General features: G+C 42.9%; 1 protein-coding gene across 5 annotated transcripts in view; it reads left to right on the forward strand.

Annotated features, from left to right (window-relative positions):
* caskin1 (CASK interacting protein 1) overlaps positions 1-16,604 on the forward strand; it is an 83,747-nt gene extending 67,143 nt beyond the window's left edge. For 3 of the 5 annotated variants that reach the window (XM_046414068.1, XM_046414070.1, XM_046414072.1), the window contains 11 exons: positions 1,649-1,730; positions 2,330-2,439; positions 5,142-5,252; positions 8,384-8,485; positions 8,617-8,755; positions 9,223-9,366; positions 9,562-10,793; positions 10,891-11,199; positions 11,411-12,029; positions 12,601-13,105; positions 13,382-16,604. In XM_046414068.1, the coding sequence (XP_046270024.1) occupies positions 1,649-1,730; positions 2,330-2,439; positions 5,142-5,252; positions 8,384-8,485; positions 8,617-8,755; positions 9,223-9,366; positions 9,562-10,793; positions 10,891-11,199; positions 11,411-12,029; positions 12,601-13,105; positions 13,382-13,478 (3,450 nt within the window). In that variant the 3' untranslated portion in view covers positions 13,479-16,604. The remainder of the gene's footprint in view (positions 1-1,648; positions 1,731-2,329; positions 2,440-5,141; positions 5,253-8,383; positions 8,486-8,616; positions 8,756-9,222; positions 9,367-9,561; positions 10,794-10,890; positions 11,200-11,410; positions 12,030-12,600; positions 13,106-13,381) is intronic. The other 2 variants (XM_046414069.1, XM_046414071.1) reach the window with 2 other exon arrangements.
* The last annotated feature ends 187 nt before the right edge of the window (positions 16,605-16,791 follow it).

Consider the following 16,791-nt stretch of genomic DNA (forward strand, 5'->3'; position numbering starts at 1 on the left):
ATGCTGTCACATAGAAGTTTAGAATCACATGCTATGTCCTTTGCAGTTACCATATCTCATAATGCAAACTTGAATCTTTATACCAAGAAGCATTAAAGCTGTTCTGGATGCTCATCACTCATGTCTTTTTTACACACTCTTAGATAGACACACACATTTACAGTAGAAGTACAGACACATTGTACTGGATGTGTGAAGCTGTCTCTCAAGGAAGTTATTTACTCATAAAAACAGCCAGCTGCACGTCAGATATCCTGTAAGAAACTGCTAGTGAGACACTTTTTAAACCTACTAAAACATCCACACAGCAAAATGAGACCCAACTGCGACTGGCTGGTAGCATCTGTCTTCTCTGCAACTCGCTCCATTCACTTCTCATCAGCGCTAGCCAGATTTTATTGCAGCGCTCATACGGAAAGCTTCAGAAACAAGGTTTAAATGTAACTAATGTAGCAATGGTCAGCATACATCATTTTTCCAGACACACAGATCAATTTTAACTGAGGTAATGAGATTTTAAAATTGTCATTTTTTTTTCTTAATGAAAAGGGAGAAAGGAACCCAACCAAATTACGTTTTTTCTCACTGAAGGCAGGCCATTCATCGAGAATACATGAGCACGAAATGGCGTTTGTGCAGCCTGAAGCGCTAGATAGTAAATCATCGTATATAAAGATTTACAGTAGGATAAACTAACTTAAGGGCAGTAATTTAGTGACAATTTTCCAGTGAGTTTGTGTTATATTAAGGCAAGTCTGTGTAACATTTAAAAGATGAAATAACATGTTATTTGTCTAACAATTTAAGAGTTAAATTCATTAGTATAAAACTCACTCTTGTTCAAATCAACACAGTCAAGAGTTCTGGTATGACTAGTAGCTCATGATGGCTGATGATAGCTAAATCCAGCTGCTCTCACATTATTAGTAATTCACTTTGTTGAAGTGACAGACCCACAGAGAATTATCACCCGATTCCTTTCAGCTCTGTGGAGCATTTTAACATATTTCAACTCATTGTTTTGGCATCCTGCTGTTTTCTGTGATAAACATCTGGTAAACACACCTGCCCTGCAGCCAACCACAGCCAGCAACTAACTGTTGAAATAGTGGAGCATTTAGCAGTTAAGGAGCCAGTTATTTTTCTCAGGCCTTACCAAAAAAAGAGCAGCTACATGAATATTGGATGTTCACCAGACATGACTCCAAATGAATGCTAATGTTTTTCTTCTGGTTGTGTAAACAGGCAACAGTTTGCTAAAGATGGAAATATGCTTCTGAGGTGAGACATGTAAATGTCTCAATTACATGTCAAGTAAGTTGATTGGCTGATTCAACTCCTGTCAGGAGGCAGGTTTGAAATGCAGATGAAAACAAATAAATGTAAATGTGCTGCTCACAAGTATAAAACCAATAACTACATAACTGTGTCTAAGACCAACACATGTTCACCTATGTGCTGCCTGGAGAAGACATTTCATCCTAACACATTAGCTGCAGCAACTTACAAAGGTTGTATTTTGTATATGTTGTGCTAGCAGTTTGTGTCATCACCCCAAGGGATCAAAAAACAAAAACACCACAAATTACTGCTTTAACACGGCAAAGTGTAAGGTGCTACATACCCGTTCATGTGAATGTATTTGCAGCTTCTAGCCACAGTCTTGTCCCAGTCTGCCAAAGCCAAGGAGCATCTCCTGGAGCAGTCGAAGTCTGTGGACCAGCCTGCAGGTAGGACAGAGGGTGATCCTTCTCTAACCCAATTGCTGTGTTTAGCAGGTTTACTTCCAGTAGGAGGTTAAATATAGATCTTTCTGATATGAATTCATAGTGCTGTAATGATACTTGTTAAGTATTGAAACTGTGAAACTGGTGAGAACGACGGGGAAGGGAATGATTCAAATACAGAAAGGATTGAAGAGGGAGAAAAAAGAGAAATAGAAAAAAGAAGAAATTAGAAAAATAGTCTTATATTAATAGTCTATAGTCTTGCACTGATCTTTTAAAAAATGACATCATTACACTTACACTAAACTCTCTCACACACACACACAAACACACACACTTATACACACAGAGATCTTGGCTTGCTTAACAGACAGATGGCCAAGGCAGGAATGTAGGAGGAAGTGTAGAAGGGTGTGATTGGTTAAGAAGGTTTGTTATATCTTGGAAAGCTAAAATTTGATTGGTTCACAAGCAACAAATGGGAGTGACCAAAAATCAATTGGTGGAAAAGTCAATTTTGAAGATGCGTTAACTTGATTGATCAGAAGTTTACGATGATAGGGTGACTGCTTGAAACTGGCCAATGGTATTTCTCCCGGCAGGGTCCGCCGGCTCCTCTCGGACATCAAGCCAATCGGGCTGTCCACTCCATGAAGCGCCGCCTTACGATGCCACGGCAACCAGGAAAGGGGATGGGCCAGGCGAGGGGAAGGTAGGACAGTCCCAAACTCCCACAGATACAGTCCTCTCTCCCTCTTTCATGCAAACACACAATCACCACTATCAACATCTAACTGCAGCATGATGAGAATGTAGCTCATCAGTCATCTTAACTACAACCCTCGTAGTCTTGTACACACACACGCACACACACACACACACACACACACACAGACTATATTTATTTACACACACACACACATACCAAGATGTCCCAGCGGTTTCTCTCACAACTGGCCTCGTCCGTGCTGCGAGTGTTCGGATGCAGCCATGACACGGTGAGTGTGTGATTGGAAGATCTCTGGATCGATCTTGTATGAATCTGTGAATGAGAACTCTTGTGTATGTGTGCGTGTGTGTGTGTGAATGAGAGAGAGACAGAATCCTTCTCTTGTTTATCTGCTACCTGCTGTCCATTGTCTTTCACTTCTTTTAGTTGCAGCTTCTCTTCCTCCATTGCAGTATTTTTCTTCTTTTGCAGAGATAATTGTCACTCAATTGATGGTTGGTAGGTGCACCTCAGGCAAGCTTAACTTGAGTTGAGATATCGGTATCAGTCTGTGTGTGTGTGTGTGTGTGTGTGTGTGTGTGTGTGCGCTGGCAGGTGCCCAGCAGTGTTCATGTCGTGGGCGGAATTGCTTGACACAAGAACTGTGAAATCTGAGCTTACATCACGTACAGTAAGCTGTTATTTACTGTAGAATGTGTGTGTGTGTATGTGTGTCTGTGTGTATGTACATGTGTGGGCTCATGTTTAAGTTCATATCTTATAATAATTTCAAGCTTGATAAACCAGTGAGCATATTTAAATAGCAGGTGGTCGTGGTGGTTGTGTGTGCATCGCTTTCCTGCTGTGTGTGTGTGTGTGTGTGTGAGTATGTGTGCCGTCATGTAAGCCATGTTCTCACAGCCATCTGTTAGCTAGAGTACTGATTCCTCAACCATCATCCTAATATTTCCCTCGGCAGGGGAAAGAGGTTGGAAGACAGAAGGGAAATCCAATCATCTTTGAGGGGCAGCAGCAAGGAGGAGGAGGAGGAGGGTCTCAGGGAAAGGTGAAGAAGAGGGGGCAAGCAGAATAGAGAAAGACAGGAAGACTTTAAATAGAAGTGTGTGAGAAGACATGCAGTGGTTTTACAGTTACACTCATTCCTGTACCTCTGTAACTGTGGTCGCTGGTCTGCATTTAGTGCAGACACTGCAGCAAATCACAAACTATTTTAATCAGATTGTTTATCTGTGGTTGGTTGCAGCTAATCAGGAGTGGGTTGTACCAGCTGTTCAAAAACCCTTTTCTGTCAAGTCCTTCCCAAGTTCTTTCTAACTACCATTTAGTTATAAAAAAAAAAAGTGATTTACAAAATCTGGTTGCACCATGAAAACTGTCTCAGTTAAGACTTAAGTAAATCACTTGTAAGGAAACTCTCATCAAGCTGTCAGGTCAAAAACAACCAATGCATTGTCACTGTAGCAGCACAAACATAACTCCCAAAATTAAGAGATTTAGTAAGTCAAAAAAATATCACATTTAAAATGGCTATAGCTAATCCATGTTTTTGTAACTATTATTTTGACGGGTTGTGTTGTAATGTACAAAAAATTATCACCAGAATCTGCAGCTCCCCTCCAGTTTTATTGAGATTTATAGCGGCTTCAGCTCATTGTTTAGCTGCTTACTCTCACTGCTCTCATAGTATTGCCTTCAGCTGCAGCAGGCAGATGTTTGTAATGAACACACAGATCACCTGTGTGTGGGCGTTTACTTGATCTCCATCTTATTTAAATGTTCTGTGTAATGTGCTTTATGATGACCACAAAGAACGCCACAAGCCAAAACATGTTGGTCAAACAGTAAAGTTATTCTTTATAATACCAGCATTGCTGGAGTTTTGATCACTTCTTCGTGCACCTCCAAATGAATGATAATGTCTGTATGTAACAGATAGATTAGCAACTGTTTGCTAACAACAGTTTAAGTCATGTCAAGCCAGCTTCAGTTAGAATTACACTCTAACTGCCATTAGGCTCTCGTGTCGTCCGTCTTTATATACAGTCATTCAATCAGGTTTACACTGAAGACTCTTCCAGTACATTTTTGAAAGTAATTCATTAAGAAGTAAGAGAAATTAAGTTGAATTAAGAGTAGCTAGCGATGTAGCAATACAGATTATTTGCGGAGAGTTTTCTTGTGGTCAAGTATATGATAATGAGCGTGTACACTTCTATGATGCATATTATTTTAGAGTTATCACCACAGTAATACTGTGTTTTGTGGCCTCTCGCCTTCAGGAAAGAAGAAACATCACTTCTGTTTTGTCTTTACTTGCCAGAAGTGTCAATTGTAAATTAGCTTGCTGCTGCGAATCTGAATCTCTTTCTGTAGCATTTGAAATACCGTAGGTAGGGCCTTTCTCCTTCCTAACTTTAGCCTGGTTTTCACTCCAGGGCCAAGCAGGGCTCAATAGAGCTATTTCATTGACTTTATTGGGAGCCAACTATGTTATGTCGCTGAATCATTATAATGATCCATAACTGTTTAAAGATTTGGCTTTGTGGCAATAGTGCAGACCTGCTGACAAACATGTTGAACAATATCTAAACTTTGGCTACTGTTTGGCCCTTCTGAGAAAAAGTGGCTATTGAAGAAGCAGACACGGAGCCAGTGACAGCATGCCTCCTGTCTTCTCTCCGTAGAACTCAGAGGCTGTTGTCCAGTGGCTGAGCGACTTTCAGCTGCAGGTCTACGCTCCAAACTTCCTGGGCGCTGGGTATGACTTGCCCACCATTAGCCGAATGACCCCAGAGGTAAGGCAAATGAACCCTGACCCCTGAATCCCAGAGAGGTCACAAGCACCTCCAAAGACCACAATGCAAACGAGTCTGCACGACTTTGATTTGTGCCGTCCTTGATGTAACCACGATGCATGTATATCATTTCCTTTTAAAATTTCTTAAATGAGCACAATTAAACCACTCAATTAAGTTGATTTTTCCCTGCCTCCCGCCAAATCTGTCCTGATTGCACCTTTCACCTGTCACCCTTGACCTGATGTTGATTATCTTGTTCAAAATTATGTTCTGGGATCAAAACCTCACAGTACAGTTCATAAAAATATTGTATTCATGTCCAAAGTAATGATTCATTTATAAGTGTAGTAAATTCAAAATATTCAAAAGGTTGAGTAGAATCAGATTTCAGTGCTGTTGATGTATCAGGCATAAACAAAGCATCCCCTCACAATTCTACAAGGCTGATGGACTGTAGTTGGACCATGTCTACTAAAGATAAAAAAGTATAATGTTTGACATTCTGGACTTTTTGGAAAACACACTTTTTCACTTTCTTCTCAAAAGCTGGTTAGCTTAGCATAAAGACTAGGTTTTTAGAGTATTTAAAAAGGTACATTTCCAGCACATTTGAGGAAAGTGAAAGATGAATTTCTCATAACTTAATTTGCATGATACAGCCACAGTGTGACTGTACAATTAATATAGTAATATACTGAAAAATAAGTAGTTCTATTTTTTTTTTATTATTCACATAAAATTAAGTATAACAAAGTCAAACTATTCTTTTGCTAATGTACACCGATCAGTCATAACATTATTGCCACTCGCCTAATATTGGCTATATTCAGTGATATTGAGTAGGTCCCCCTGACCCATCAAAGCATGGACTCCACTAGACCTCTGAAGATATGCTGTGGTATCTGGTACCAAGCTATCATTAGCATTAAATTGCAAGGTGGGACCTTCATGGATCACACTTACTTTTCCAGCACATTTCACAGATGCTCAACTGGATTGAGATCTGGAGAATCTGGAGGCCAAATCAACACCTCAAACTCTTTGCTGTGTTCCTCAAACCTTTCTTGAATCATTTTTGTAGTGTGGCAGGACGCATTATCCTGCTGAAAGAAGAAGAACATTGCACAAAGCATCACACTGCCTCTGCTGGCTTGCCTTCTTCTCATAGTGCACCCTGGTGCCATGTCTTCCCCAGGTAAGGGATGCACATGCACCTGGCCATCCACAAGATGGAAAAGAAATTGTGATTCATCAGACCAGGCCTTCTTCCATTGCTCTGTAGTCCGTCTGCTCATGTGCCCATTAAGAACTGCAGTTTTGGAGATGCTCATCAATAATTGGGCCATCGTCAAAGTTGCTCAAATCCTTACCCTTGCCCATTTTTTCTGCTTCCAACACATCAAATTTAAGGACAAAATGTTCACTTGTTGCCTAATGTATCCCACCCACTGCCAGGTGCCACCGTCACTGTTATTCACTTCACCTGTCATTGTTAATAATGTTACAGCTGATTGGTGTAAACGTACAATGCAAGTCGAGTCTTGTGTGTCTCTCTAATCACATCAACATAAAACCTTAGAAAAGCCATTTCCACTAATGTCAGACAATCTGAGTGGAGGTTACCTGCCATGCAAGAAACATGGGATAGCAGAGGTAAATGAATGGCTAAACCAGATTTAAAATATATTAAAACAAAAATCACAATGTCTCAATAATCTCAGGAAGAGCCATACAGGAGGAATCCCTTTCACAGGAGGGACAGACATGGAGTAGATGTTGGTTGTACAGAAATAACCTTCAAAATAACAGAATATGCAGATAACAATGACCAAATTGCTAATACATTTAGATTATAAGACAAATGTGTGTTTGTTGCTTTAATTTGGGTTACATGAAGTCTTTCTGTCTGATTTTATTTGCTTTACAAACTTGACCTTTACAAACATGGAAGTATAATGAAAAATGCAATTGAGTTGCATTATGGGAACTGTAGTACCCATTGTTTTTATAGCTTGACTCATACCAGGACCTAAAGGTCAGGGTTCTCTGCTGTTTGATTTTGACCTCTCTTTTTAAATTCTCTCTCTTGTTAGTCTCCAAACTCAATAAAAATACAATGGTAAATAGTTGGACTGCCCCTTTAAACATTACACATTACTCTTTCACATAATTACATCATATGTTCAAGTGGCACCACGGAAATTTCCCAGTCAATCTGAATTACAGCAGAAAGAAAACTCGAGAATGAAAAATTAGCCCAATATATCCACACAAACTCCTGACCCTCCCATCACCTTCAACACTGCTGCTGCTGCCTGCTCTGAGGAACTAGACAGATGTTCTCTGTCACACTCACCTACATACAAATAATTTATGGCATACATAAATTATTCTTATACACACACACACTCCAGTGTTGTGCATGCAGAGCTGAGCTGGGTTTTGTCATCAGAGATGTGTTGTAGATCCAGCCTTCTTCTACTGTACAGTATGTTTGTGTTGCATTTGCAAATAATTTATGACCAAGCATGTGAGTGTGTGAGTGTGTGTATATGGTGAGTGCTATGATTGTTCATGTATGTTTATAAAAGCGTGTTCTTGAAAGTCCACTACAGCTACCACTGAAATACATAAAAACAAAAGTAAACAGACAGTGACAAATAGACATGATGATGCAGTCTATTTGTCCCGCACACTGTAATTTTTACTTTTTATTTTGTATTTAAGTATGAGCTTACTTTCTTATGACAGAAATAATGAGCATAAAGCAATTAATCTGGATCATATTATGGAGAATCAAGCTGATTTCTTATCGTAACTGCTTCATTTTCACTGCAGACATTTGCTTTTACTTTCTTTGCCTTTCTTATGATTTTGAGACATTTACATTTCTGCTCTATCCTCCTCAACTGGCAGAAATTTTCATCAGATGTTACACTGTCATTTGTTTCTTTGTGTTGCAAGTTTTCCTCTGTGCGAGTGGGAGTGAGAGTAAGTGAGTGAGAGATACAGCTCGAGTCTTGGGGACATTTTAATTCAGTCCATGGAGGAAGAACCTGAACATGCCACTGTTGTATCTTACTTGTGTATGTGTGTGTGTGTGTGCGTGTTTTCTTGTGTGTGTGAAGGATCTGACAGCTATTGGAATAACTAAACCAGGTCACAGAAAGAAGATGACTTCAGAGATTAACAAGCTAAGTGTCACCGAGTGGCTGCCTGAGCAGAAACCTGTGAGTAAAATTCAACACATGGACATTGTGGCTTAGTGACCAGATAGATGCTAAACCTGTTTTCAGAGGAAAGCTACCAGCATCAGTGTCATCTAGCCTGATGAGCAGTAATGTTTCTGGTATTCCTATAGGCTAGTCTAGGAGAGTGGCTGTCTGCTATAGGTCTAAGCCAGTACCACCAGGTTCTAGTGCAGAACGGTTACGAGAATATCGAATTCATCACCGACATCACGTGGGAAGACCTGCAGGAAATAGGCATCACCAAACTAGGTAAGGCATACAGATATACTTTGTACACATCAGAACATATGACAACCATTATGACAGCATGTGATGCAATGTCTTTGTTAGCCTACTGAACTACACTTAAAATTACTGAGTCCAAGGTAGACTGTCATCTGTGGCAAGCATTTCTATGTGATGCATTTTGTGAGGCAGCTGTCCTATAACAGATTAACAGATCAAAAGATGTTCAAAATAACTTCAGTGTGCTATAGACATAAAGGTCCAAAACTGACCAAATTCAGTAAAAGATTATCAAGTCAAAGAATTGAACGGAGTTAAGGTTTATACTTTTCCTTCAAAATTCAGTTGATCTACATAGGCATAGAAAACAGTAATAATAATGGATATAATAATGGATATAAAATAATAATATATTTTGGAATATTTATTTGGATTTATTCTAATCATCTTAATTGAAGAAAGAACCATAATTTCCATCTTTCCACATTTAGGCCACCAAAAGAAGCTGATGCTAGCAGTGAAGCGACTTGCTGAAATGCAGCGCAGTTCAGAGGGACGGGGCTCCCTCAGAAAGAAGCCCCCGCCAATCACACAGCAGCAGGAAGTCATGTCAATGGACAGCCCACCTCCAGACGGTGAGCTAACAGATAAAGGTCTGATAATGATGAAATGTCAACAAGGTTCAGATTAAATCTACTGAAGTATGTGTATGCCGGAGATCTCTCAGTGGTCAAATACTTTTGCCTTACAGTTTTATTTCTGTGATAACCATGGCCTTCTGTCCTATTAAGATTCAAATTCATTTTAAAGCTCACTTTCTTTTTCTGCAGAGGTCATGTCTCCAAAGATGAGCACCTTCCAGGACAGCGAGTTGAGTTCTGAGCTGCAGAGTGCCATGACCCAACCAGGGCAGGAAGTCAACAAAGCTCAGCGAACACGCACCCTCAGCAAAGACCACGATGAGATGATGACAGGAGGAGGAGGAGGAGGAGGAGGAGGAGGTGGTGCTGGCCCACCGAAGAAGGAGGCGCGGACTATGAGGCAACAGAGCAGCCAAGGAAGCACCTCCTCTCACAGAGGCAGTGTCTCTTCTCAAGGCAAACACCGTCACTCCCACTCCCATTCTCAGCCTGCACCTCCCTACACACCTCCTCACACTCCCACCAAGACTAGAACCTCATCTTCCTCCTCCACCTCCTCCGTCCAGAGCACAGCTTCCCCGCAGGCAAAACACAAGCCATCCCCCCAGTTCATCCAGGGGGAAAGACCTCAATCACCGCGCTCCCAGCCCCCTCAGTCCCCAACTCACCGTGGAGCTCCCTGTACCCAGCCTCAACCCCAGCAACAACAGCAGCCTCAAGTCCAGCCGCAGCACCAGGCACACCCTCAGCACCATCCACAGACACAGGTGATGGAGGTTAGAGAGAGCCAACAGCCCCAGGTCCCACTCCTCTGCCTCCCTCCAGAGGCTGAGCTAGCTGACGGAGAAGGAGCAGAGCCTTCAGCGCTCCAGAAGAAACGTGCCCACAGCCTCAATAGATATGCTGTCTCAGATAGTGAGTGTGATGAGAAGACAGGTGGAGGTGGAGGTGGAGGTGGAGGTGGAGAAGGAGAAGCAGAGGTCGTAGGAGGTCAGGGCTCTGCTGTCATCAGAGGGGAAGGAGGTAAATATGCCACAGTGACCCACCGCGTCAGCCGCAGTCACTCTGTCCGCAACCAGGACAAGACCGTCAACCGCAACCAGACACAGTCCTTTGCTTTGCGTCAGAAGAAAAAAGGTCCACCCCCTCCGCCACCCAAACGCTCCAGCTCTGCCATCTCCAGCTCCAACTCCAACCTGACAGATGCTAGTGCACAGCCACAGACACTCACTACCACAGGGGGGATGCTGGATGTGCCTTACCATCAACAACGGCGTGCCAGCGACCTGGGGGTGTCCGTGGAAACAGGTGCTGTTGAGACGAACAGCGTGGGTAGTGTGAGGAGCATTGCCGCCATGTTGGAGATGTCTTCAATAGGGGGTGGTGTCAAAGGCATGGCATTGCAGAAGAATTTCCTGCAGGTAGTATCGATAAAACTTCAACATCTGCTTCTCTAAAATGCAAAGTATACACATTTTTATGTAGCTAAATCGTGATCAGAGGTTGTGTGATTGCCAGGTGGGTAAAACACGTGATGCCATTGGTCTGGACGGTGAAGTGGTGAACCGACGGCGGACTATCAGTGGCCCTGTCACTGAGCTGGTAGCGGCTGCCAGACGTGACCAGCCAACTCCCTCTGCCTTCCCTCCCCCCTCCTCTCCCCAACCTGAAAACTCTCCTGTCCCTGTAAATTCCTCTCCACCCCACCCTCCATCTTCCCCACACCCCAGCTCAGGAGGCAGTGGCAGTTCATCAGAGAACCTGCCATTCGCAGAAGAGGGAAGCCTGACTATCCGTCGCCAGGGTCGAGGAGAAGGAGAAGGACAGGTAGCTATCTATATATATATATGTTTGTCTGTCTATCTATCTATCTATCTATGTAATGTAATGTGCTAAAATCAAGTGTGCTCTAATGTATTACAAATCCATAGTCAGCTTCAGTGTTCTGTAAGCTTTATTTGTGTTATCCATTTATCGATGTTTTTGAATGTTTGTGCAAAAATAACCTCTTGTCATGAATGTATGAACTTTCCGTTAGTGTGTATTTTGTGTATGCCTGCAGGGTGACGGCGAGGCTCCCCAGGGAGATGGCAGTTACACACAGGAGGACATCTGCAGGGTTGAAGCCACAGCGACCTTAAAACGACGTCCCCGCAGCTCCAAGTCCCACCCCAACGGCTCTGACTTCACCCTCCAAGAGTCATCCACTGTCAAACGAAGGCCCAAAAGCCGTGACAAGGAGCCTGAAGGCTTCACGGACCTGGCTGCAGCTAACGGAGAGCCTGTGGGGACTGGCGAGCCCAACACCATGCAGCCTGTACCTTACCAGAATGGCACGTCTACCGTGAAACGCCGCCCAGTGTCTGATACTGGAGTGACAGAGCAGCCACAACCACAACCTCAACCCCAACCCCAATATCAACCACAACCTCAACCACAACCTCAACCACCAGTGACTGCTGCTCCTCGCAGAAACAGTGTTGACCAAGGAGGCCCACTGACCAATGAAGGAGGCCCTGTGAGAAAACCAAAGCCTCCAGTCTCCCCAAAGCCTGTTGTGGCACAGATAAAGAGACAGGGAGGCCCACAGACCCCCCCAAACCCTGCTTCCAACAAGAGAGTCCCTCTGCCTGGGCCTGGGACACCAGGAAGCCCAGGTACTTACGTTGTGTAATTGTGTGTTTGTGTCAGATTGATGTTTACAAGTGCTGTACAGTGTGTTTATGGCTGTTGGAAATTACCTCACTGGAAAGTGGGGCAAAAACCCTGCTGTCATAGCGAGGGATGAGACATGATGAATTGTACGAATTGTCTGTTTTGAAAAGTTACACGTCGCTCAATTCTGACAGGAGAAAGGCTTCGGCACAGGGTTTTTATAGGGTTTTAGATACTGTTTGGCAGACTCTTTGAAGCATACGGATACCTTAGAGCAACCTAAGCCTGGAGAGGTGTCAGTATGCTGGAAACGAATTTGTTTGTGCAACATCTAACCATTTGCAAGCTCTATAACCACTACCTTAGCAATCACTGTGTGAAGAAGGTGTGAATGTCAGATAAGTGATTTCAGAACAACAGTACACAAAACATATGAAAAGCACTTTGTTTGAAACATACTTACCTCTAGTATGATGAGACAAAACTAATATAATTGGAGCAGGTAATATATCAGGATACCGATGCCCATCAATGATCTAGCCTGCTCTTTTTTCCTTCTCTCTATTTTTGTAGTGGAAGGAAAGAAGATCCCTCCACCTGTCTCGCCCAAACCTGCGCCACCGCCCACAGCGCCCAAACCGGCCAAGCTCATCCATTCCATGACCAGCCCACCATCCCCGACCCCAGCCCCTGCCCCAGTCAAGCATCATACTGCAGTGGCCCGACAGACCAGTTCACCCCCCTGCTTCCCTCCTTCCAACATCCCAAGCCCGCCAAACGCCAAGCCACTGAGCCCATCTTCTCAGAGCCCCCACACCCCGCAGACTCCCACTACACCACAGACGCCCCAGACTCCCGCCACCCCCAGCCCGACCCCGCCACCCGTCAAGCCCCCTCGCTCCTCCATCGGGGGTGTGTCGGTGGATAGCGGGATGACAGGAGGCGGGGTCACGACGCCGGCCCCCACAACAGTGGACTTCAGTGTGGATTTACTGGTGCATCAGAAGCTGGAGGAGACGAGTGCGTCGCTGGCCGCAGCTCTGCAGGCGGTGGAGGATAAGATACTGCGGCAGGAAGAGTAAGGACACACACACTCCTACACAGTCTCATATATTCACACCTCACAAACACACATCACAAACACTTCCATACTCACACACACCCAAACATTTTCTACCTTCATGGCGGAACTGGTGGTAAAGGCCGATAAGCCGTATGTGTTTTCAGGTTAGCTGTTAACCCCTCAGTTCACTGTTGGTACTGAGTGGAAGATTTCTTTCCAACCAGTACATACCACTGTGATCCATTAAGTATTCACTTAGTGTATTGCTGTGCCTCTGTGTGTGTCATTCAGTTCTGTGGCTGAGCAGAAGACCACAGTTAGCATCCTCGACGACATCGGCAGCATGTTCGATGACCTGGCTGACCAGCTGGACGCCATGTTGGAGTAACCACAGAAACCAGTCAGCATGTCTCCACAGTAACGCTGCATCAGGACTGACTCAGATGGCACAATGGGCGATATGCCTCTCTATCTCTCTTCTTCTCTTCATCCTTCTCTCTCTCTGTCGTGCTCATGCTCTTCTCACTCTTCCTGTCGTCCATCCATCGCTGCTCTGGAAAACCTCTTTTCTCCTCCTCCTCCTCTCATCTCCTGCTGCTGATGATGAAATGATGATGGAGCAGCACAACAGGCCTGTGACAGACGTGTGGCAGAGAGAGCACAAGAAGGAAGAAACGTCAAAGAGACATTAAAAGTGAAAGGGTTAAAAAACAAAAAAAGGACCAAAAACGACTTATGTAGAGAGGGAAAAAAAACTGAATGGAGAGATGAAGAAAAGCAACAAAATGGAGACAGCAATCAAAACGTGGGTCTTTTCAGAACTTCACATGGACTCTTGAAGCTATCATGGCAAACAAATAAACTAAACTAATACTGATTGAAAAACCAACTGTGTAATGAATCATAGTATGGTATGTGTACATTCTAAGCATGGAGAGTTTATATCTAATGAAAAAGTCCTGCATTAGCACAGTAATATATAATATACTGATAAATATGAATCTCTAGCTCTTTGGTTTGATGTCTTGGTTCTGTGTGGAATGGTGACCTCTGGTGTTGTGACGATGTAAATGATTTGGTGGAAAGATTTGTATCTGTGACCAAAATGAGACTATTTAACTCCTGAGGTGTGTGTGTGTGTGTGTGTGTGTGTGCGTGTGTGTGCGTGTGCATGTCTGTGTGTGTGTTCATGTGTTGGAGAGAGAGAGAGAGAAAAGGATAGTGTGACAGATGTGTGTAGGTGAGCATGTCAGAAATTCAGGATCAAATTCAGTTTCCTGCCTTGGCTGCATCCACACACTCTCCTCCATCCTCATAATCACCCACAATGCACACACACACACACACACACACACACACACTTAGGAGAAGCACAAGGACCCATGCAGCCAGGTTGCACACACACAGGAGCCTGCACAAGATAAATTCAGATGAGAGACGGGAAGCCGGGGAGGGAGGAAACTACAGCAAGGCTACAGCAGCTTGTCTGAAAGTCGATGTCGGGTGTTGGGGATAAAGTTGTGGAGAAGAATTTCAGGATGCTGTCAAAAGGATGCAAGATGCAAGGTTTTCGGCAAGGCAACGCAAAGGTGACGGAGTTGGTCAGTTGTTCAGGATACCTGCCGTTATTTCAAGAATTAACAAGGGTGTAGCAACGAACTTCAGGTTTCCCACACTCGCTCATGATAAACATTTCAAAAAATTTAATGAAATTTAATGAACATGAATTCATATTCAAATACTTTTAAGTATGAGTGCACCAGTGTTCGCACATTCTTTATCCAGGATTGTTATTCCTACGATCCCGTCCAGACACGTTTTAGATAATCAGATTTTAATAGTGGTTTGTGTCTGATGTGTTTTTTTCTGCAGGTTTAATTACCTACTTGAGAAATATTAAAATTCTGCCTCTTTTTTCTCCTTCATTGGCACATCCCGAATCTAGTTTATGTAAGGTAGCGTGAGGCCTTTGAGTGCTGTGACACTAAAACCTCAGCCTGTCAGCAGCCTGCCTTGAGTGAGCGAATGTAATCGATAGTGGAAACACTGCATTTTATAATAACATAGATGAAATTACTTTATTGTCATGTGGATTGGTCACATCTGGTTGATACCAGATCTAGTTTATATGGTCAGTACTGGCCCCTGGGTCCCTACTTTTGAGACCCTTTATTAATTTATCTTTTGAACATCCATAACTGCCCTGAATCTGTGCGGGATCCCTGAATTTTCTTCACCAGAACATAAAAAAAGAAAATAGATTAGAACTGAAATGCTTCCTGACACCTCAGTGGACAACTGTCCTCTTCACATCTCTATCTCTCTTGTCCCACACTCTCCTAGCCACCCACCCTGTGTTGTCATGACAATCTACATTATCACCCTCACCATCTTCACTGGCATCTCCATAGTTACTACACATTGTGTTGCCATGACAGCGTGTTCATGGGATAAACTAAAAATGTGCTTTGAGCGAGCGGCAGCAGAGATCTGTGAAGCTGGATGGTTTGTTGCAGTGCAACATTTAAAGGGGCACTCCAGTGATTCAGTATCTCACTGTAAAGTTAATGGCCTGGCACTGGATCCTACACTTCCTACAATGCAACTCAGTAGTGTCTTTCATAGGACCATTTGTGCCTGGTAACCCCCCCATGTCTTTCTCCATCTCCGTGACTACAGTTTGAAACAAAGGCTTTCTGCTTTAAATTCATACTCTCCAAGCACTTGCTAAAATAACCCTGGTGACATCACTTTGGTGGTTCATGTGTGAAATTGTTGGATTGCCCCTTTAAGTTCCTCAAACCAACAAGAAACTGCATCCGGTGAGGTGGAACACTCTGATGTTCGATTTGCACCTCAGTTCCATTAAGAAAATCTAAGATTCACGGTCCCATAGCGGCCACATTCCTTATATAAATGGATAAGAATACAGATAATAGTTGTGGTATTTAAATTATGATCACATAGAGATTATATATATATGGATATTTGCAAAAAAAAAGAAGTGTATTTATGATTTGTGTGTCATCCTGAAAATTATTTTTCAAAGTAATCAGATCTAATTTGAGTGTTGAATCAGTTTGCTTCTCCATGCTTAAGTGGTCGAGCTGATGAATCATTGTAGGATACCATGTTGGGATATTTCCAGGAAGCATTTCTGTTTTGTTTTGTTTTGGTTTGTTTTTTTTAATTTTTTGTTTGTTTGTTTGTTTTTGTGTATATGTGTCCAGATGTGGCGATGTGTATAATACAAGCTATTCTTGTTGCTCTATTTTATTATTTTTGTATTATTTTAAATGCAATGTTCAGTTATTTTCCTTTGAAACATGTGCCTTGCTTTGTGATTTTGGTCTGACTACAATACAGTAGATGGGTATGTACAATATATGGGGATCTCTCTGTTGTTCTCTTTTACTTTATTGTTTCATATGCCATCATAAAAAGTATACCCCCCACCTCCCAACCCCAATGAGACGTGATCATCAAAACATAAAACCATCAGACCTAAACAACACCCGGCTAACTGTGTGACATTGTGCTGTTTTGTTATTCACAATCAGTTTTAACACATTTTCTCTCCATCTGACTGAGCTTTCAGAAACAAACTTATTCCAATAAAAGAGATACTTTCTCACGCATTGATTTTACGTGCCAGCAGGAACACGCAGCATCTGGATCTCCCGTGTTAGCTGCAAAAGTCA

The sequence above is a fragment of the Scatophagus argus genome, chromosome 16, assembly GCF_020382885.2.
Source record: "Scatophagus argus isolate fScaArg1 chromosome 16, fScaArg1.pri, whole genome shotgun sequence".
NCBI classification, from domain to species: Eukaryota; Metazoa; Chordata; class Actinopteri; family Scatophagidae; genus Scatophagus; species Scatophagus argus.